Here is a 20,399-nt window from a genome sequence, read left to right on the forward strand (position 1 = left end):
GTTGTTGTAGAATGGTGTAAAGTCAAAATGACTATACTGCTTCAATTATGATTCCACTTCTATGTTTGTTTCTTCAGCAAGTGTGCACCAACCCACAGGGGGGGTTGGTCACCCATCTGTATCAGCCCCCCTCATTTCTTTTGCTGCTTCTTTAAGGATCAGCATTCACAAAGGCAGCCAATTTGTTTTTCTTCTTTCTCACAAGCCACCATCTCACTCTCAATATAACTTGATGCAGGACCAAGTCTCGTTGCCACACTCTCTCCATTTGCCAGCACCATGAAGGCCAAGGGTCCGAACACCATCAACCCAAAGCTGCTTCTTCTTGGGTTCTTGCTTGCATTTCTTCTCCTTTACATGCTCGCGTCTGGTTACTCATCCTCACCAACTCCAGAGACCACCTCAGTGGAAGCATCGGCAGCAACTCGAGCACCTGCATGCACAAAGATCCCACCCTCGCTTGGAGAAACCATCATCCACTACGCCACCTCAAACATCACTCCCCAGCAAACCCTGCGAGAGATCTCCGTCACAGATAAAGTTTTGGAGCGGAAGTCTCCCTGCAACTTCCTTGTCTTCGGCCTCGGCCATGACAGCCTCATGTGGAGCGCACTGAACCACGGCGGGCGCACCGTCTTCCTCGAAGAAGACAAGAAATGGATCGAGAGTGTCACACAGAAGTTCCCGACGTTGGAGGCGTACCACGTGAGTTATGACACCAAGGTGAGCCAGGCCGACGAGCTGTTGGAGTCAGGGAAGTCGACAGGCTGCATGGTGTTGGAAGACACCAAGTTTTCCAGGTGCCCGTTGGCACTGACCAAGTTGCCGGATGTGTTCTATGAGGTGGACTGGGACTTGATCATGGTGGATGCACCCACCGGCTACTTCCCACAGGCGCCGGGGAGGATGGGCGCAATCTACACGGCGGGCATGGCAGCTCGAGGGAGGAGGAGGGAGGGGGATACCGATGTTTTCGTGCATGATGTGGATAGAGCGGTGGAGGATAAGTTCTCAAAGACCTTCCTGTGTCAGGGTTACTTGAAAGAAGAGGAGGGAAGGATAAGGCACTTCACCATCCCCAGCCACAGAGCTAATCCAGAGATCTCATTCTGTCCTTCATAAGGCGGTTGAGAAAAGTGTCAGCAGTAGTTAAAAGGTGGTCATACTATTATTATTCGTTGTCATCTTTTGGGAACACTTTTGAGTTATTTTTTGACTTTATTAGTTGTGATCTTTATGGACCTAATAATTCTGCTGTACTCGTTGAACGTAGATCGATCTATGTATCGTTCGTATTCTCCGATAGTGTTTCTGATAAAATCAATCATTGATGAAGTGGTTGCTTGCTCTGTTTCTCTTCACATTGATGGATTATCTTTTAATGTTTCTACAGGGCTTACAACTGAGATGATGGATTGCAAACAGTTGAGTCATCTTTGTGCTAAGCAGGGTAACCCCTAGTACTGGCCTATCATTCAGGATCGTCAGTGGTCAGGAGACGATCCCATTATCGGGACACGACCATGCAACTGTGAGATAGACCATTATGCTCGGACGATCCACCCCCCCCCCCCCCCCCCCCGAGAGGGAACCATGAAGCCAAGAAAATGATCTTAGGATCGAAATAAACACTAAGAGAGGAGGGGGTGAATTAATGCTTTTGTAAATGATCTTGAAAATGTTCTTAGAATACAATAAGCAATAAAATCAATGCTCTCTCCTCCACCACGTACCCACAAGCAAAATCTAGGGATGCTCAACAACTCAAGAAGCAGTTGTAGATGTTGTTGGAGCTTCAGATTTCTTTTGGTGGACATGTAATAAGAAACATGAAAGAAGAAGCAACTCCATGAACTTGACAAATGGTATCAGAGCCGCGACAATCACTATGACCGATTAGAAGCCATGGATGATGGCTTACGGTGAGTGATCTACTTGCAAATCTTGAAATCATCACTCTCTCCTCAACTAGCATTCCTCCATTAGCAGTCAAAGCTCAACTACCGGAAACAAGGATCATGAGCGTATGCAGATTAACAGGTCACCAACTACCAGTTCATTAGTAGCAGCCAAAACAAAATCCGTCATGTTTGTAGCCAAAAAACACAAATGTTCCTTTCCCGATGGCAACATTATCATCGACTGATTTATTTCATTTATTAATTTTGTAATCGATAATCATAGAAATTGATGTGATGAGAAAGAATATTTATCTGATAACGTAAACGGGACATTTGTTTTTATTTGGGGTGCTCTTTTTATTTATTCGAATGAAAATACCCTTATATATTTTTTTTCTAAAATGACTTGAGCATATAAGTTATTAAAAAAATCCTTAATTTTGATAATTAAATATCATAAAATTTTAAAAATATATTTAAAATAATAATTTTTTATTTTTAAAATATATGATAATTAATTATCAAAATTAAGGATTTTTTTTAATAGATCAAGTTATTTTCATTTAAATAAAAAAATCTTTATATAAAAAAAATATGAGGGTGTTGTTGGTAAAAAAAAAAAAATTATGAAAGTGAAACAAATAATCTCATTTGCTATAACAACTGCATTGATAGAAAACATACACCACGTGTTGAATCGATACGAAAGTGATAGACAAAAAGATAATTTCAATATTTCTTTAATTTCTAACAAGTGGGATATAAAAATTAACTTTTTTAGATAAAATCGTTAGAAACAGAAGAGATATTAAAAATATATATTTGTTCATTATTTTCACGTGGATCTAACATATATTGTCATATATTGTAATTTTCATCGATGCATCTAATGATGTTAGAATAAATAAAATTATTTATTTTATTTTTAGAATTATAAAGATTCTAATATAATTTTTTTTAAGTATAAGGATTATGATGCTGTGAAAGGATTGAAAGAGGGAGTCCATAAACAAATGAACGGCTTTATTTGCAACAAGTTTGATCCATAGGTGGAGTGGCATTCTTATAGTTCAAACACATTGCGCGCGAATCTCTTCATCTCCTCCTTCTCCAACGCCGCCCAAACGTTGATGCCACTCCCCTTCCCCTCCTTGCTGCCATCAGCAAGCAGCAGCACGAACTCATGCATGCCGCTCACCCACCGGGCCGCCGTAGACAGGCTTCCCCCACCCGAAGTCCAGCTCATGGAATGGCAGCTTCCACCAAGCCGACACGAAGAAGTTCCTCTCGAGCACCGACGGCACCCCTCTGTTCACCTACAGCCAGTCCACAGCCGACCTCACGTACTCATCCGTCACCCTTCCGATGGCCTCCCTCACCCTCTTCACCGCGAAGCAGAACGGCCGCTCGCCTAGCTCCGCCGCCCCGGCGCTCGCCGAGGCTGTGATCACCGCGTTGCCGGTGAACCCACGAGGCAGCGGCAGTGACATCTTGCTCCTGAGGTCCACCGCGAACAGCACGGAGGAGATCTCCAGCGGGTCGTCGAACACCGCCTTCGTTCTCGCTCTCCACAGGTGAGCTACCACCGCCTCGAAGCTGGAGTAGCACTCGGTCATGGCCTTTCGCTTGAGGCCATCGATCATGTCAGGGGCGAGAGACAGCACCCTGTAGTCGTGGTTCTTGGAGACCTGTAACAGAGCGGTGGATGGAGAGGGCTGCTCGGGGGAGGTGAAGCAGGTGTCATCCCTCCGCTTCGTGTACTCCGTGTGGTGGAAGAGTATCTGAGGTGGATATCTTGCCCTGATGCATGATCTATCCACATGAAGCTCGAGAGTCTTCAGGCCATCACCCCTGCAAATGGCAGCAAGATTCTCAAACATTTCGGCTGCTGATTTCCCGTCGAGTACGCTGTGGTTCGTCATTATGCCGATCGAGAAACCTCCGCATCTGAATACAGTCACCTTCAATGGAAATCGGAAGTCAAGGTCTATACATACGCAGCCATCCCGATGAGAGGAGGATGAACTGACCTGAACGGTGAAGATGGGGGTCTCATGGAGGCCATTAAATCCATCGGTTCTAAAGATGAGATGCTGGAACGAAGGGTTGGGTGCAGAGAGGCTGCCGAGCTCCTCTAGCCTACGTCTCGATGTTGCACCAACGAACAAGGCCCCGGCATTGTTGCAGAGTAGCTCCAGCCTCTTGGTTTCCAGGTTGAAGTTGAGTCTCCCGGCCATGAAGTAGTAGGGGATCAAGAGGACATCGGACGTGACTGCTGCTGTATCGTCAGGTGGCATCTCGTAGAAGAAGATGGTCTCTACAGGAAAAGCTGCGGTCTGGTCGATGTCGGATAGGTAGATTGTCTTCATAGGTGTTGGATTTCTCGGAGAAACCAGGACGGATGCTTCTCCTTTCTCGACATCCTCGTCCGTCAAAGGAGTTGCAATCTGCATGGGTAGAGAAGCCATTGATCGAGGCAGAGTACGGGGAGACCTTTAATGCTTTTAACAGAGGAAGTGAGACGAGAAAATATAGCCCTTGAAATCAACAAGAAAAGCATGATGGCTTCAGTGCAATCTCCTCGTTGGCCGAGTAGCATTAACAATCGTCACATTGGCTACCCATTCATGGTTCATGCATCCTCAGATGCCGGCATGAAAACGAAGTCAGCAAAGAGCATGCGCCTATGTGGTTGGAGGAGAGAGAGAGAGAGAGAGAGAGAGAGAGAGAGAGAGAGAGAGATCCAAGAACTTGATGGATGCATGATCGCATGTTTTGTGGCATAAAAAATGTTGAATATGTGAGAGAGCAATAGGAAGAAGAAGATGGTGGGAAGGTGTATAGTTGAGGACTTGTATCTGAACTCCTAAGCAGAGCTCGAGAGTTGTTTGCTCGGTTGCAAACCTGAAAGATATCAGAGCATCAGCCTAAATCTGCTTTGTACATTTGATGACAGTATGAGAACAATGATTCACCAAATTTCTTGGAGAATTTTGCGCATCCCTTGAGATTCAAGTTCATAGTGTCTTGGCTGCAGAAGAACAGACGGGGGCTGATCATTCATTGTGGAGTTGTACATGGATCTGAAGTCAGGGTCAAAGCTGTGGTACTGCAGTCCGAACGAGCAGTGATGCTCCTACCAAACCTGGAGACCCTTTGTCATGAATGCCATTGAATGAGCTTGCCATCTATGTTGGCTCCTGCTGTTTAGGTTTGCAGTACCTAAACAGAGCCAAAGGGCAGTGAAACTTATGAATCAGGCCTTACCTTTGCAGCTTCTATTCCTGGAGACTCTAATGCGTGCATTGATCCTCCCCCAAACTCTGCATTGCAGTGCACAAACCTTTGTCCATGAGATCTAACAGGCATTCATTTCAGGAGGGTGGCTCTAAGTTAAATTCATGTGATTGATTTAGTTAGTGCTGTGGCCTTGCAGAATCTCAATCACAGAAGATGGAAGAGTGTAGTTATGACACTACACAGTACTGACTTCATGGAGGCAACCATGTCTTCTGGAGGTCATCAATTCAAACAACAATGGTGATTCATAGGCTTTATGGTCAATCCAAGGTGACCGCGCTTGGATGAGAATGTAATGCTTGCCTTTCTATGCAACTTGAACCACAAATAATTGCTAGACTCAGTGAGTCGAGTGCTTTCGGCCATGGTAGGAGCTCAGAAGAAGCATGGATCTGTCAGAGAGTTCTCCATCTTCCTTGCAGAGCTAGCTAGCTCTAGAGCTTCCTGTCCATTCCTCGCAATTAATCTGTGTTCTTGGTAGATGGATCTCTAGTTTATATCTCCTTCACTGTTTCAAATCACAAACACCATATTATGACCTGTGCTGATCATGATCTAAGCTATCGAGACTCATGTTCAGCCATAATGCCTAAACAGTAATCGAGGGTTGTCTTCTTCACCAGCTGATTGAAATGCAACAATCCATAATGCCTAAACATTAATATAATTAACACTAAAGCTTGGTAAACTCATGATTATGACAGTGTGGAAAATGAAGAGAAAATCTCAGAAAGTGATACAAGAAAATAGTTATGACATGCTACCACTAAAACTCAACTTGTAAGATGAGCATTTGGCATGATGATGCAAGAGGATTTCAGTGGTCATTCAAGCTGGAGAGAGTTCTTCTTTGCCAAGTGATGCTTGTTGTTGTGCATCCACACCTTGAGGACCCTCCTCTTCACCCCAATCTCCTGGCAGAACTGCTGGACCACACTCTCCTCCTGTTTCTGCAGCCTCCACCCCACCTTCTCAGCAAAGCTCAGCATCTTCTCCTTCTGCTCTGGGGTGAACTTGGTCCTGAACCTCTTCTTCACCACGACAGGCCTTGCCATCATTGCACCCACCCCTTCCATCTCATCAGACTCAGAGGTCTGCATGACACCAAGAGGCATGATCATGTTGTGAGGTGTGGCCCTTGGAATGAGGCTATTGCATGCAGGGCTGTAACCAAATGCATCTGATCCTGAGATGAGGAGGCCCTTGTGGCCCATCACCTTCCTCCCCCTGAGGGGGTAGAACCAGTCGCAGCAGGGCTCTCCTTCTGTCTCTTTCCTGTGGAAGTTCCTGTGGCAGCTGCAGGCAGAGCACTTCAAGGCCTCCAGAGTTCCCTCCTCGCCACTGGGCATGAATTCACCGCACCCATCAGTGGCATTCCCACCGATGGAAGCTGCATGGTTCTTGAGGCACTCCCTGTACCTTACTACCACCCCTTTCTTGGTGCTGTAGGAGTTGGTGGTGTTGTGGTGGTGGTCCTCTGTGGTGGCAGTGGATAGGGGAGGAGGAGGAGGGCCATTGGAGGGGTGGTGGATGGGAGGGCTGTCATGGATGCTGCCATGGGCATGACCACCAACATATACACTGGTTATTGGGATTGGGATCTCTCCTTCTTGACCAGAAAGATCCATTCTCTTAAACTTTGTGCTCTCTATTTTTGAGGTCCTTTTTTTGACCTCAACACCAGAAGGAAAAGGTCAGTGACAAGAAAAAAAGAAGAATAAGAAAGGACAAGTAAAATTAAAACTAGACACTCAAGGATCCATATACTTTGAGCAAAGGCTTTTGGTCTGAAATGCTTGGGAGTCTAAATGATGAACCCACTTACCCTTTGGCAGAAAACTGAGAAGCTCTGAGTTCTAGAGAACCTTATCCAGGTAAACCTCACACACTCTCTCTCTCTCTCTCTCTCTCTTGTTCCAACCTTGAAGACCCAAGAGTGAAGAATGGGATCCTAAAATTGGAAGAGATGCTTGGCTCTATCTCCAGAGTAAATATGTGACTAGAAAACAGAAAAAAGAACTAGATGAAGGTGAGATTAACAGATTGATTTGGACAATAATTCATAAGAGGAAGAACAAGATAGATGATGATGGAATTGCAAAAAAGACCATGTAGTCATTGTAATCTGAAGACCAATGCTGACCTTTCTTTCTAACAAATTTAAAATCCTGAAGCATGAAAGATGATAGCCAAGTAATCTCTTGTTGGTTGTGGGAGACTAGACTTTCCCACCCATGAGGAAAACAACAAGAATCACAACAGTGCCTAGAGATTTCCTACTAGCATTCAGATGACCACCACTTCATTGTCTCATAAGTACAACCGAAGAAAACAAACAGGTAGAGATGCTCCATGATGGTTGGAGCCATGCAGCAATGCAGAATGCTTGAGAACCTAGGACAGAACAAAACCCACCTTCCTCTCTCTAGGCTGCAGGGGTAAAGCAGAAGTGATCCTTTCTTTTCAAGGCTTGGAAGTAAGGAAGGGAGTAGGCATGGAGTTTATTCCAGAAAACTCTTGTTGGTTTACTCCATAAGAAGATTCAGCATATCCTCCATTGTGGTTTCCATGGCAAGAAGAGGGCATTAGGAGGAGCTTAGGTGGAAGAAGAAGAAGAAGAGAAATAAAGCCAATAGGAGAGCAAAGGAAAAGAAGTGAGAGAGAAAGGAATTGATGTGATTTGGCTGAAGGGTTGTGGTTGTGAGAAGCTAAAAAAGGGACTAGCAAAAGTATTGAGGGATCACAAAGCTTGGAACAATATAGAAAGAGAAGCAGAAATTTTCAGGACACTGGAAAACTGAGAAAGTTTTAGGGGGTGGTGACCAAACAATAATAAGGTGTGGGGTGTTTGCTTTGTTTGCACTATCAGGTATCAAGCTTACCACATAGATGGAAACAGAGAAATTGAGGACTGCAGTGTCAGAGGAGGGGGGAGAGAGAGAAAGAGAGAGAGGGGGAGGAACAGAAGGAGTCCCCACATTATGAACTTGAGGAACATAAAGAAAGCTAGCTACCAAAATGTCCTTAGTGAAAAATAAGATGACAGAAGCATGTAGCAAGCTTTATGGCCAAAATGCCTACATGGTGGAGGTAACAGTCCATTCCTCATCAGAGGAGATGTTCATCCACCCATGGTTATTAATATCAAAGTTGAATGTCTGATTTCCTTGGGATATGATCATTTAACCACCCATGGTTAATATTATGATGAAGATGATCATATCACAAGGAATTCAGACATCCAACTTTGATATTTAGCTGAGGGTTAAATGATCACAGTTTACTCTGCTCACCATTTTTCTCATCTTTTAGATAATTTAAGGCACCATTAGACATTAAACTTATGCTGTCAGGACAAAATTATATAATTAATCTGCCCTGTTTACATGATAAAGACTTCTGAAAATGTCCCAATATATATTAAACTCACTAACAGATGGATAGTGGCTTCAAATATGACACAGGAGAGACAATCTTAGTTTCTAAGGAGTTCTCTTCTTTTGGTCACTATATTGTAATCAGCATGGAGATAATTGATCCAATTCATCTCTTTGTTCAAACATCCTATGATTAGTTGCACTATTTTGGTGGATTACTAGATTTAGGCTTAAACTGGTTGCTGGGTCCTGCCTTTTCTTTTTGATCATTCCCTGTAAGCATGGAGTTCTTTCCAAAGAAATCATTCCTTGTCAGAATTAAGGTCTCCACTAAAACACTTAATATGAATCTTTTGCTATCCTCTTTACCTTCTCAATTTTTCTCAGGACAAAAGGGAAAACAGAAGGTACATAACATGGTCCCTGAGACTCTATATTCTTTAGCTTTTCCATGACCAAATATCTCCCAGATGCTGAGCAATATTCTCCATCACAAGGCACTTTTTTATCTATGAACATGTGTGAGAAAGTGGGCATGACAACTTTGGAGGTGGAATTTTATCAGCACAATCTGCTTGACTAATCCTCATTGACAAGTTACTCTTAAGATGCTTTTCTTGAATGCTCTTTTGCTACCCTAAGATTCTGTTTCTCTCATTTGTTCTTATGGTTCCTTTTATCTGCTTCTGGAACCTGAATTTTTCGAATCATTAGAATTGAGTAGATTTAGGCACTATTGAATCCAGATTTGCTCTGAAATGCACAAACAACCCTCATCTACATCTCATCAGAATTTCTTTGAGAAATGCAATCACTGTTTTGCTCAACTTCTTTTAGATATTCCTTTCAATTTTGCTGGTAGTTTTACTTTAATGAGTTGTAGACAAATCCACACATCCATTGATTAAGCTTTGAATTGTGAGGATAATTATGTCTACTTGAAGAAAAGAATAAACTCTACCTTTTGAGGTTATCTTATTATTACAGACAATTTCTGTCTTGTGATGTTTTTGTTTGCAAAAATCTTCCTACCAAAGTAAAATATTATTCTAGGATTAATTATAATGACAAAAAAAAATGCAAATATCTCATTCATCTGATCAGGGTACACTGTATCAAGCAAAATGGTGCTGTCCATTCAATAAATCACAATCTCTGCTGGCTTTACATATTAAATGCCATCAATAAAGATGATGTGCTCTTGTGTTTCACAGAGAGAGAGAGAGAGAGAAAGGTTGTGGTGACAAATTAATTGGGGTTCCTGGAAGAGGGAGAAAAGTGGTGGTTGTGCCAGCAAATTTAATTAAATAGGTTCCTGATGTCACAGTGATCACACAGGCCATAGGCTCCCAAAATCCAAACCTTGATTCCTGAGCCAAATGTATCTCATCCCAAACAAGCTGACAGAGGCCAGAAACAGTGCCCTCTGTATCTTCTTCTTGTTTGGAAGCTGGAAATCTTATCCCCCTAACCCTCCTTCTCCCTCCACACATTCCAATGCACACAGATAACTCCTCTCAGCCACCTAAAGACAACAAAAACTTCCATTACCACTTAATCTCACAGCACACTGTTCATCATATTACTTTTGGTTACAAGGAGTTGATTTGCTCTGCTGAACACAACCTAAAAAGTGGTCTAATACTTGAGCTTCAAATTTGAGAATGAGACATATTTGGAATCATGTTGAGGATCACACTCCAAAAGATTATCTTTGCCAGCAGCAGATTTTTGGCACATTGGCACATGAAATCAGGACCATTTCTGATGTCTTTATTTTGATGTGCCTAATAATTGCTCCACATGGTCCTGGTGTATGATGTATCACGTATAGGTGATCTTAACTTGATTTGCCCATCTTTGGCATTAGGTGCACAAAACTATTGGTCCTGAAATGAAGAAATAAACCCAGAGTAATTATATCAGGACCTTTCTTTTTCTGTATGTCTCCACTTGATTTGATTGTAAATAGCAGACATTAGGATGTTGAACATTAGATGCTAAATGATCACAAACCAATGGGACCTATGGAGATTATTATTATTATTATTATTATTATTATTATTATTATTATTATTATTATTTATAATATATGGTGCATGGTGGATTCTATGGGCTCATATTATGTTCTTCTTTCTAGTGAGAGCACTATCTCTGATCACTGAGTTGTGCCACCAACATGAGAGTCTCCTCCCTCTGCCATACCATGATTTTACCCCCAAGAGCTCCACCTTCACCCCCTTTTTATCCTTTGGAATGAATAAAAGAGAAATGTTCAGTTCTCTTGGATTACAAATATCTTTTTTGATTCAATAATTATATTTCTATATCAAAATTCACATCCATTTATTTATCATAAAACCTCACTTTATTAGATCTTACTTTGGATTTCTGAATGAATGAACCAAAAATGTGAAAGGAATAAACAAACCCTGATTTTAGTCAATTTATTTTCAGCAGTCATCTCACTTAATTGCCTTTGTCCACAGTATCCTTTTTATTTAGCAAGATTTATGCTGATCTAACAAGTATGGGTGAAGATCGATTTCGAGACGAGATAAATCAGTATTAACTAAAATCTTTTTTGTTTTTATAATGCCAAAGAAATCAAGAAATGTAGCACAACAACTTATAAAACAACAAACTTATTTCATATAAGATACTTGTATTTGGTTTCTACCATGAGAAAGCAAGTGGAAATCATGACTAATAATAAAAAGGACTAGTAGAAATCAAAAAAACCAAGACAAATCATCCACACCAAACAATCCTCATCAAAGTCCATCACAGAATCAATTGCAAAATGTCAGAGATCAGTGGGTCTTCCCACAAGTCTCTTTCACCTGAGTGGCACAAAGTGATGTTCTAAAATAAGCAATCTTCTTTTACAAGTTGGCCACACTTCATGAGACAAACAAGAGGATGGCAAATGAATAGGTTGGTCTTCCTTTTGATCTCTAATTCATGTGCATGTCTTGTCTCACTGCTTCACTTCACCTCTTAGAAAAAGAAGAAGAACAATAGAAAAGAACAAAAAGAGGACACCAAACATAGTGACAAGTCTAAAACATTAGACTACAGCATTAATCACACAAATCTAAGTGTGTTTGCATATTTAAATTTAATAATGGTTATATACTTTAGTGGCTTGGATACATTTAGTTGCATAAAAGCTAGATGCAACATGTGCAAGTTCAACTATCCAAGTGGACAATTATGTTACCAAACATCAAAGCTGAATATAAAATGTATAACATTATAATATACATATATATATATATATATGTTTATATATAGTTGTTATTAAATGATAGAGATGCATGCAATCAAAATATGGACTCATACCCATACATATTTATGGTTCTCTATAATTGTATGTTCAGGAGCAGTTGGGAGCAAACAAAGAATTGATTATGTACCCTCTAATGAAATGAATGTAAGGAGGAGATATGAGAAAATGGAAACCAGTAGAGGTGATATTTTATGTCATGTATATATGTATGAGAATGAAGCTACATTAAGGTGAGGATAGGCAAGTGATCCTAAAGAAGTTGGAAGTTTAATTTGCTGAATATATTTGAATTTGTGGATAGATTGTGTAGAATTATTGTCTACAATGTTTCCATAATGAATCCTTATGAAAGCTGTCCCCAATCTTCTCCTAATAGAATATTATTTCCTTTCTTATTCTTATAATAAGAAACAATATATAAGAAGCAAATTATTCTTATTCCAAAATGCTCAGAAACAATGTAAAGAAATGTGTTAATGCACCTTTAAAAGAAAAGAATACAAAACACATGCAGACAAGGCTGAAGAAAGGTCAAGAAGTGCATGCATCTCTCTCTCTCTCTCTCTCTCTCTCTCACTCACTTTACATGGTTTAATAGCAACTGCATACGAGCATGATCATGAGTTTTAACAGTCATAATTTTGTCTAAGGAGCTGTAAACATCACATTTGACCCCCTCTCATTGCTTTCTGTTCCTTGTTCTTTTTCCTTTGTTTGCTTTTTTGTTGTAGCTTGGAAAAGAAGAGGCATTGATATCAGTGAAAAGCGAGTTTATTCAGACCAGCATGAGAATATGTGTGCATGCGAGGGGTGGAGAGATATAGAGGGCAAGTCTCAGCACAGAAATTGCAGACAAAGATTGAATGTGATCAAGTCAAGCTTACCTCTTCCCCCTCGGGAACAGACAAGTATACAATATCATGATCCAGTTTAGGAGGTCAGTCCACTTTAATTGAAGAATTTTGTTTTATAAATGACAAAAAAAAAATAAATTGAAATTAAAGATTTTTTTTTATTTTTACGATCGATCGAATATAGCTTACTTTAATTTTGAATGTAACTTGTCAATTTTAACTAAACTAATTCATATATTTTTATAAATGACATGATTGTTAGATGATTCATATATTTTTAATTATTTTTAAAAATCTATGATAATTAATTATTGAAATTTATGAGTCTTTGAATCGATACTATGATCGAATACAACTTACTTATAATTTTATCAACTTCTATAAAACTAACTCAAAACTACTATGACATGTTTATAAGACGATTGGTACTATTTTTTTATTTTAAAAAAATATAATAATTATTCATCAAAATTTAAGATTTTTTGAATATATTCTATGATCGAGTGTAACTTAGTTTAATTTGAAGTGTAACTTGATCAATTTTACTAAACTATATAGCTATGATTTAAGATGGTTAGTATTTTTATTTTTAATTTTTATAGAATTTTATGATAATTAATTATTAAAATTAGATATTATTTTGAACAAGTTCTACGAGTATAACTTAGTCTAATCTTGAGTGTAACTCGGTAAACTTCTACTATTAACATAATTTTTTATGAAAGTATTAGGATATAATTTTAAGATGATTAGTGTTATTAGGACATGATCTTAAGATGATTAATATTTTTCTTTTTATAATTTTAAATTTTTATAAATAATTAATTATCAAAATTTAAGATTCTTTAGACTGGTACTATAATAAAGTGTAACTTCAATTTTGAATGCAACTTGTCATTTGAGTTTTAAGATGATTATAATTTTTTTTAAAAGAATTTATGACAATTAATTATCAAATTTTTATTTAAATAGAAAAAAGAATCTTTTGGGATAAAAATATATAGGAAATTTAACATTCGATTAAAAATAATAATAATAAATACTTAATTGGAGCTGACATTTGTTTTGCATCCTTAGGCGGGCAAGAAAAGAAGAGGAAGAAGCAAAACACAGACGATAATAATTGAAGGCAGCTTTGATGGTCAAAACAAAGTTCACCAGAGGTCGAGGAGAGAGGGGAGGGAATGGGGAAGAAAGAGCGGGCGATCCGAGGCGGCGCATGCAAAGCGGCCACGGCTTGGGGTCGACCGAAGGCTTGCTTCGCTACGAGACAAAATCTTCATTGAATCCAATGCGTCCCTCCCCCTCCCCCCGCCCCTCGGCCGGTGGTGCTGCTTTTGCCGGCTGCTGCGTTGCTTCATGCTTGCCGCTTCTTGCTTTCCCCTGCTGTGGTTGTCCGTGTGAAAAGGAGGCGTGGCGAGTCTCCTCCTCGTCTCCCGACCTACGTGCTGTCACCATCGTTCCTTCCTTTCTGGTTTCTTGTTTGCTTGCGGTGTGTGCGCGTGTTGCACAGAGAGAGAGAGAGAGAGAGACAGGCTTCCTTCCAAATCACGCTCATGTAGAGAGAGAGAGAGAGAGAGAGAGAGAGAGAGAGAGAGACAGGCTTCCTTCCAAATCACGCTAACAGTGCCAAAGAGTGGTTGCTTCCACTTTTTTACACTGTAAAGCTATGGCGTCAAACTCTCAGCTTGCAGTAAGATATGTTGGGTTATTACTTAACCGAATCCCATCGCTTATATCATCGTACACGCGACAAGCTTTTGTTGGATCCCTTCGCCTTCCTATCTGAGTTGCCTTCTCTTATTGATATCGATGCAAATAGTGTTGGAATTTATGATTTATAAGTATTTTAAGATTTCTTATGTTAAAAAGATAATAAATCTTGCTAAAAAATTCCTCATTAATTTATCCATAATTATCTCATATATATATTATTATTAAAAAAAAAGATGCGAATAATACTTTTGATATTTATGAGTTTTTTTCTAATATATTTGTGAGAAAAATATATAAGAAAATTATGCTTAAGCGAATATACCTCAAGGATTTTGTAATTGATCTTTGGTAAAAAAATTTTTGATTTTCTTTATAAATGTAGATGAAAATTATCGAATCATATCAAATCTTACGTCTAGCTTTATATATATATATTTTTATTATAAATCTCTATTTTTTTATTTTGAAAATCTTCGCTCCTCGTGTTGAATAGTATGGAGTATCCAAATTGTATTTTATTAACTTGTAATTACTTTCAGTGCCTCACAGCATGCAAATTATGGAGATGATAACTCTTTTTTTCTGTAAGAATTTGTTCTACATTCCATGTACCATAGGAGTGGTTGGAGATGAAGTGTGGTTCATCCACCATTGAAGCATATGCATCCATCAGATATAGTTATCAGAATTAGACCAAACAAATGGTTGGACTGAAAAAATTGTGCATTGATTTGATTTGATTTTATTTATAAATGCAGAATGAACCAATTGATCCGACCGATGTATCGATATTCTGATTGAATCATGATATACCTCCAAGAAAGAATAATGACAAACTAATCTTTAGATAATTCTCACTAAGAGGACAAAAAGAATGAAATCACATAATTGTTGTTGGATTGAATAAAGGAGTGCTCTGGATGTAGAAATTGTATGAGAATGTACTGTATATGGCCAAAACTCTGCAAGTTTCTCCCATTCACTAGACTTTGGTGATCTCAGATCAACTCCATGTTTTACCTGATAACAAGAAACTGCATGGCTGAGTTTTCAAACATCTGTTAAAAGCTGCTTTGTAGATGAGAGAAGAAAACAAGATTCTGTGGAATGTAGCATAGCAATTAAGATTGTTATGAAAGATATGGACTAGAACAAGCCTGACTGACTCACTTGTTCATGTCTGGTTGACATTAAAATAGTGTTATTGCACAACATAGAAAAGAAATCATAATGCATCTCGACCAGCATCACATTAATGCATCAAATAATTCAATGCAGGAAAAGTACAGATTACCAAACAGCTCCACTTTCTGGATAGTTGAAGAGAACAAGGATGCCAGTTGATAACACAGTGTGGTGGATCTGAAAATGGAGTTCCTATTGATGAAGCTTCTCACTGAAACAAGATCTCTTTGGAAGAGCAATATCATAAGCAACATCTAAGAATTTTGGAGACAAGGTTGGTGTTCAGCTCAGAGCTGCATAAAGTAGTAGGATACAGCTCCTAATTCTAGACTGGATGAAGAGATTATGGATGCCAATTTACAACATAGTGTAATAATTCTGAAAAGGGAGTTCATATGATGAAGCTTCTCTCTCACTGAAACAGAAGATCTTTGAAACAACAGGATCATAAGCAACATCAAAGAACTGTGGAGACAAGGTTAGTGTTTACCACAGAGTTGCCTAAATAAGCAGGATAGAGATCAGAATGGAACTCCTCCACAGTCCAAAGTCCCCTTTCTTTGGTGGTATTCCCAATCTAAAGCCATATGTGGAAGATGGCCACTACTTCACCAATTGCAATCAGTTTAATCATAAAGCACACAATATGTGGAGGAATGGAAAGAAGAGAGAGGGATGACATAAATGTTCAGAACTGGTGAGAGAAGAGGGAAGAAATATCTGTGAACAAACAACATGCTTCATTAAACTTTTTCTCATAAGATTCTGATCACGCCTTCCAAAAATCTCAATCTTTAAACAAGAGTAACACAACATTCAATTTTCACTTGAAACCAGGAAGCCAGGCATTACAAGCAGAGCAGCAGACCAGAGGCTGAAGCTGTTCTCTTAATCCTTGGGAGTTATTTGGCACAACAAGTGTTTCTCAGTGGATGAGTCATCACAGTTTGTAATTGTCAAAGATCCAATTCTCTAACACATTACTTTCATCAGTGAGCAGAGCAAGCAGATTTCAGAGGGTATATAGCATTATATATACACTGGTCTCCTGCCTGGAAACAACAAGTAGAGCCATTCCCCAAGCACAAGGAAGAAGAAGAAGGAAGGTAATCATACAAGAAAACTCTCACACAACTCATGAGACCTATTTCAAGAACCACTGAAGCAGTAGGTCTATGCAGGTTTGACAGAAGTATATATCAACAGAGTGCAGAGGCGAGCAGACAAGAAACAGAGTCAGTGGTACCATCTCGAGTTTACCGGGTTGGGGGATCTGAACCGGAACGGTCCAAGGATTTAATTTAGAGCCGGACCGCAGTGGCCGAGAAAACGAACCCAGTGAACCCGATCGGCGTCTCCACGCGCGTCCACCGCCGTGACCCCACCTCCAGGACCCACGCGCCATGGCCCCCGCGATCATCCCCTCCATCTCCGTCCTTCTCCACCGCCATCACGAGCACCTTCTCGCCGGCGCCTCCAACCGCTACCGCCGCCGCCGCGCACGGGCTTGGCCCCGGCCTCATTCCCACGGGTAGCGGCGCCACCTCCTTCCATCCCCTCCCGCTCCCCTCGTACTCCCTCACCCCACCGGTTCCCCCGCCGCACCCGACGCTCCACATCCTCCCCCCCGCCACCCCCACGCAGGCGGCGGCGCCCGCCTCCCACAGACCTCCCTCCCTCCTCCACTCTCCCGCCGCCGCGTCGTACCACTCCGCCGCCCCCACGAACCGACCCTGCCCCTCCGTCCCGTACCCGCTCACCGCCCAGAACCGCCCCCCCGCCGCCACCCCCTGGCACTCGTCCCGCTCCTCCCCCATCTCCGGCAGCGCCGCCCACGCGTCCGCCGCGGGATCGTACGACTCCCCCGATCGCAGCGCGTTCTTCTGCCCGTCATTGCCCCCCGCCACGTACACCCGACCCGCCAGCGCCGCGCACGCGAAGAAGCTCCTCGCCGCAACCATCGCTGCCCCTCGCCGCCATCCCCCCGTCGCCGGGTCCAGCACCCGCACCTCCGTCGTCGGCTCCATGCTCGCCGGGTCCCAGCCCCCCAGCAAGACGACCTCCCTCCCCACCGCCGCGACCTGGGCGAAGAGCGGCACCGGCGCAGGCATCGCCACCCGGTGCCACGACCCCAGCGTCGCATTGTAGGCGCTTAGCCCATACACCGGCGGCTGGCAAACGGCGCCACCTTCTTTCTCCTCCTCAGAATCGCCACACTTCTCGACGGGGACGACGGCCTGAACGAGGAAGATCAGGTCCTCCGCGGTCCCGATTCTTTCCCTGCGTTGGTGGAAGGAGGGGGCGGTGACCAGATCGCGCCAGCGGCAACAGACGAGTCGGAGACCCGGGTGGAATCGGAGCGGGACTCGGGCGAGGCAGTCCAAAGCTATGTCATCCGGCAAACCCGGTAACAAAGCCTTGTAAAACTCCTCCCTCTCCGTCCCTCTTTCTCTCTTCTCTCTTCCTCCCATCCTATTTCTCTTAATCTATATATCTCTATGCTGTGTGCCTCTACTCATTTATGAAGCTTTCTTGAACACCACTTCAGTATGGATGGAAAAATTGTGGCGTGGGGAAGGATGGGTTGAGGGTTTTAAGAAGAGGAGGCAGGGCTTTATCAAGTGGGGTGTCCTTTGCCTAATAGAGCTAATCCATGAGAAATGGATTGGCATAGCGTTACTGTGAAGATATTGGTTGCAGAATTTCCATACTATACAGCATTCTGATAGTTAATTTTGTATCACTGATGACTGTGGTGCCAAGTGAGGTGAGAGACAATTAATGATAGGATAGGATAGGCTAATAAACAATTAATGATAGGTCTTTGGGGATTGGAAAGAACAAGCCACATCTGATTGGAGGAACATAGACAAGAAAAGTGAGCGGTGGAGATTTTGACTTGGAAGGAACTGCAAAAGAAATATTGAAAGCTTGCTTTCCTGGTTGCCTGATGTGGAAGTTGCTTCCTTCAGTTTTCTAGCCATAGAATTTGAGTTTAGGGGATCCTTAAGCAGCTTGATGATGGTTATGGAGGCCATTGAGTGAGGCATTTGTCTTCTATGTCATGCAGAACTGTTTGTCTTGGGGTGAAGTGGTGGGGGGGTTGGCTAGATGATGCAATTTGTGCTGTTTTCAAGCTATAAAATATGGGTTTGGGAGATACTTGTCATTTCATCAGTTGGTTGGATGCTATTTAGTATTTTATCTTCTATGTTGACTGTTTGTTTTGGAGCTCATGGAATTTGGCTAAGTGATGCCATTTATGCCTGGAGGGTGTCGATTTTAGGTGGAAAAAAAGACGCATCTGAGAGCCTTGCTTCTTGTGACGGGAGAGGCTGTGACTAGAGATGGAGCAGTTCAAAAACAATTACTGCATTACACCTCATGAAAACTATAGTCAGAAGGTTTTGAGTTGAAAAACACAGTAGAAGCTCAAGTCAGTCCAAAATCACACTTGAACAATTCTGTGCAGGAAGAAGGTGCTTTAATTTAAGCTGATAAAAATACTTTCACATGGCTTCAGCTAGGTGCTTATCTTCCTATGCTTTCTTTTATTCTTTGTTCTTGCTTGAGTCTTCCAATCAAGGACTATGGCAGACAGCAAAAGATAGTGAGATGTGATCCAAAGTCATGAATATAACAAATATCTTCGGGAATTATTTGATACCATGGACCACAATTGAGCACTTCCTTTCTCTAGAAGGATAAGGATGAAAGTCTTATCCAATCCCTAGCCTTGTATGATTGTGCAAAGTCTGACATATATGTAGTAGTCAAGCAGTTTTGCAAATATATCCATGGTCATGCCAATAGCTTGAATTCTTTTAACCTGTTTCTTGAAAGTTGTTCTCAAACATCATATTGTTAGATTTATTTTCTGATGCTTATGACTTTTAGAATTTCTTGTGTATGTAAATGATTGCATTGGTCTGGGCTGAAGGACTTCTACAGAACAAAAATCAAGAACCAGGAAACCTATCTGACAATATTTTTTAACTTGCTGACTTGGATGTATCTCTTGATGGGAACTAATAACATGGAAGTGCTCACACTTGGTGGACTCAAATCCGTGTAGGTTACCCTCAGAAAAACTAGAGGATGTAGGAAGAGAGCGATAGAATATTTTTGATAATAGAGGAACATAAAAGAAAGGAATAGAAGATGGTAACTAAAAGATAATAGGAAAACAAAAGGATAACTTCCAGACTCGCTTTGACTCAATGAGAACACTCCTAGGATGAAGGTCTCACACCTCCACACGACTCAACAAATGTGGCCTCGCATCAGTCACACTCGAGGTAGGAAAATAACTTATTTCATTGATTCGTTTCTGATTGATTTGCAGTATAATGTTCTTGTCCCTTTTTATAGGCTAAGTACATGAAAATAAAAGAAAATTATAAAAATAAAGAATTTACAATTGAATCAAATCAAATATATGATTTGATCTTCCCTTTGAAAAAGATAATATTCTTGATTTGATCTTCCCTTTGAAAAAGATAATCAAATCCTGGTAAGTATATGATTTGATCTTCCCTTTGAAAAAGATAATTTGATCTTCCCTTTGAAAAAGATAATCAAATCCTGGTAGAGATCTAATTTACAAAATTTCCATCAGGATTTGAAAATTTCAATTATAATCATAATTTGATTTTTCTTAAATTTTTTCCATATTTTTTTCTTGCTTGAATAAACTAGGAAACAAGATCAGAATTATTCGGTATGTTGTCATGTGGCAACTTATGATATGCAAAATAACTGCTAAATTAATCAA

At 40.9% G+C, this 20,399-nt stretch overlaps 4 protein-coding genes across 8 annotated transcripts; 1 reads left to right on the plus strand and 3 right to left on the minus strand.

The window, feature by feature from the left end:
• The first annotated feature begins 85 nt into the window (after positions 1-85).
• LOC135592677 (glucuronoxylan 4-O-methyltransferase 3-like) lies at positions 86-1,335 on the plus strand. The gene has a single exon (XM_065082288.1). The coding sequence runs from the start codon at positions 280-282 to the stop codon at positions 1,120-1,122; it is 843 nt and encodes a 280-aa protein (XP_064938360.1). The 5' UTR covers positions 86-279; the 3' UTR covers positions 1,123-1,335.
• Positions 1,336-2,955: 1,620 nt separating this feature from the next.
• LOC135594488 (acyltransferase GLAUCE-like) lies at positions 2,956-4,369 on the minus strand. Its single transcript, XM_065084865.1, has one exon. The coding sequence runs from the start codon at positions 4,367-4,369 to the stop codon at positions 3,218-3,220; it is 1,152 nt and encodes a 383-aa protein (XP_064940937.1). The 3' UTR covers positions 2,956-3,217.
• A 919-nt stretch (positions 4,370-5,288) lies between these two features.
• On the minus strand, positions 5,289-8,178 carry LOC135582418 (zinc-finger homeodomain protein 4-like). Of its 5 annotated transcripts, none has more exons than XM_065082289.1 (2): positions 5,980-8,176; positions 5,289-5,709 (listed from the first exon to the last, which is right to left on the minus strand). In XM_065082289.1, the coding sequence occupies exon 1, from the start codon at positions 6,827-6,829 to the stop codon at positions 6,026-6,028; it is 804 nt and encodes a 267-aa protein (XP_064938361.1). In that variant the 5' UTR covers positions 6,830-8,176; the 3' UTR covers positions 5,289-5,709; positions 5,980-6,025. The 5 variants fall into 5 exon arrangements, with proteins under 5 accessions (XP_064938361.1, XP_064938363.1, XP_064938365.1 ...); XM_065082291.1 differs by lacking the exon at positions 5,289-5,709 and having other exon boundaries at positions 5,829-6,863; positions 7,027-8,178; XM_065082293.1 differs by lacking the exon at positions 5,289-5,709 and having other exon boundaries at positions 5,829-6,863; positions 7,617-8,177.
• An 8,440-nt stretch (positions 8,179-16,618) lies between these two features.
• LOC135592679 (F-box/kelch-repeat protein At2g44130-like) lies at positions 16,619-18,603 on the minus strand. Its single transcript, XM_065082294.1, has one exon. It carries the CDS (start codon positions 18,094-18,096, stop codon positions 16,927-16,929), a length of 1,170 nt encoding a protein of 389 aa, XP_064938366.1. The 5' UTR covers positions 18,097-18,603; the 3' UTR covers positions 16,619-16,926.
• Between the last annotated feature and the right edge of the window lie 1,796 nt (positions 18,604-20,399).

This window comes from Musa acuminata, chromosome BXJ1-9 (genome assembly GCF_036884655.1).
Source record: "Musa acuminata AAA Group cultivar baxijiao chromosome BXJ1-9, Cavendish_Baxijiao_AAA, whole genome shotgun sequence".
Taxonomy (NCBI): domain Eukaryota; kingdom Viridiplantae; phylum Streptophyta; class Magnoliopsida; order Zingiberales; family Musaceae; genus Musa; species Musa acuminata.

Bases quoted from the DNA above. Each gene is read 5' to 3' on its own strand.
- LOC135592677 (XM_065082288.1), top strand. From the start codon at position 280: ATGAAGGCCAAGGGTCCGAACACCATCAACCCAAAGCTGCTTCTTCTT.
- LOC135592679 (XM_065082294.1), bottom strand. From the start codon at position 18,096: ATGGGAGGAAGAGAGAAGAGAGAAAGAGGGACGGAGAGGGAGGAGTTT.
- LOC135582418 (XM_065082289.1), bottom strand. From the start codon at position 6,829: ATGGATCTTTCTGGTCAAGAAGGAGAGATCCCAATCCCAATAACCAGT.
- LOC135594488 (XM_065084865.1), bottom strand. From the start codon at position 4,369: ATGGCTTCTCTACCCATGCAGATTGCAACTCCTTTGACGGACGAGGAT.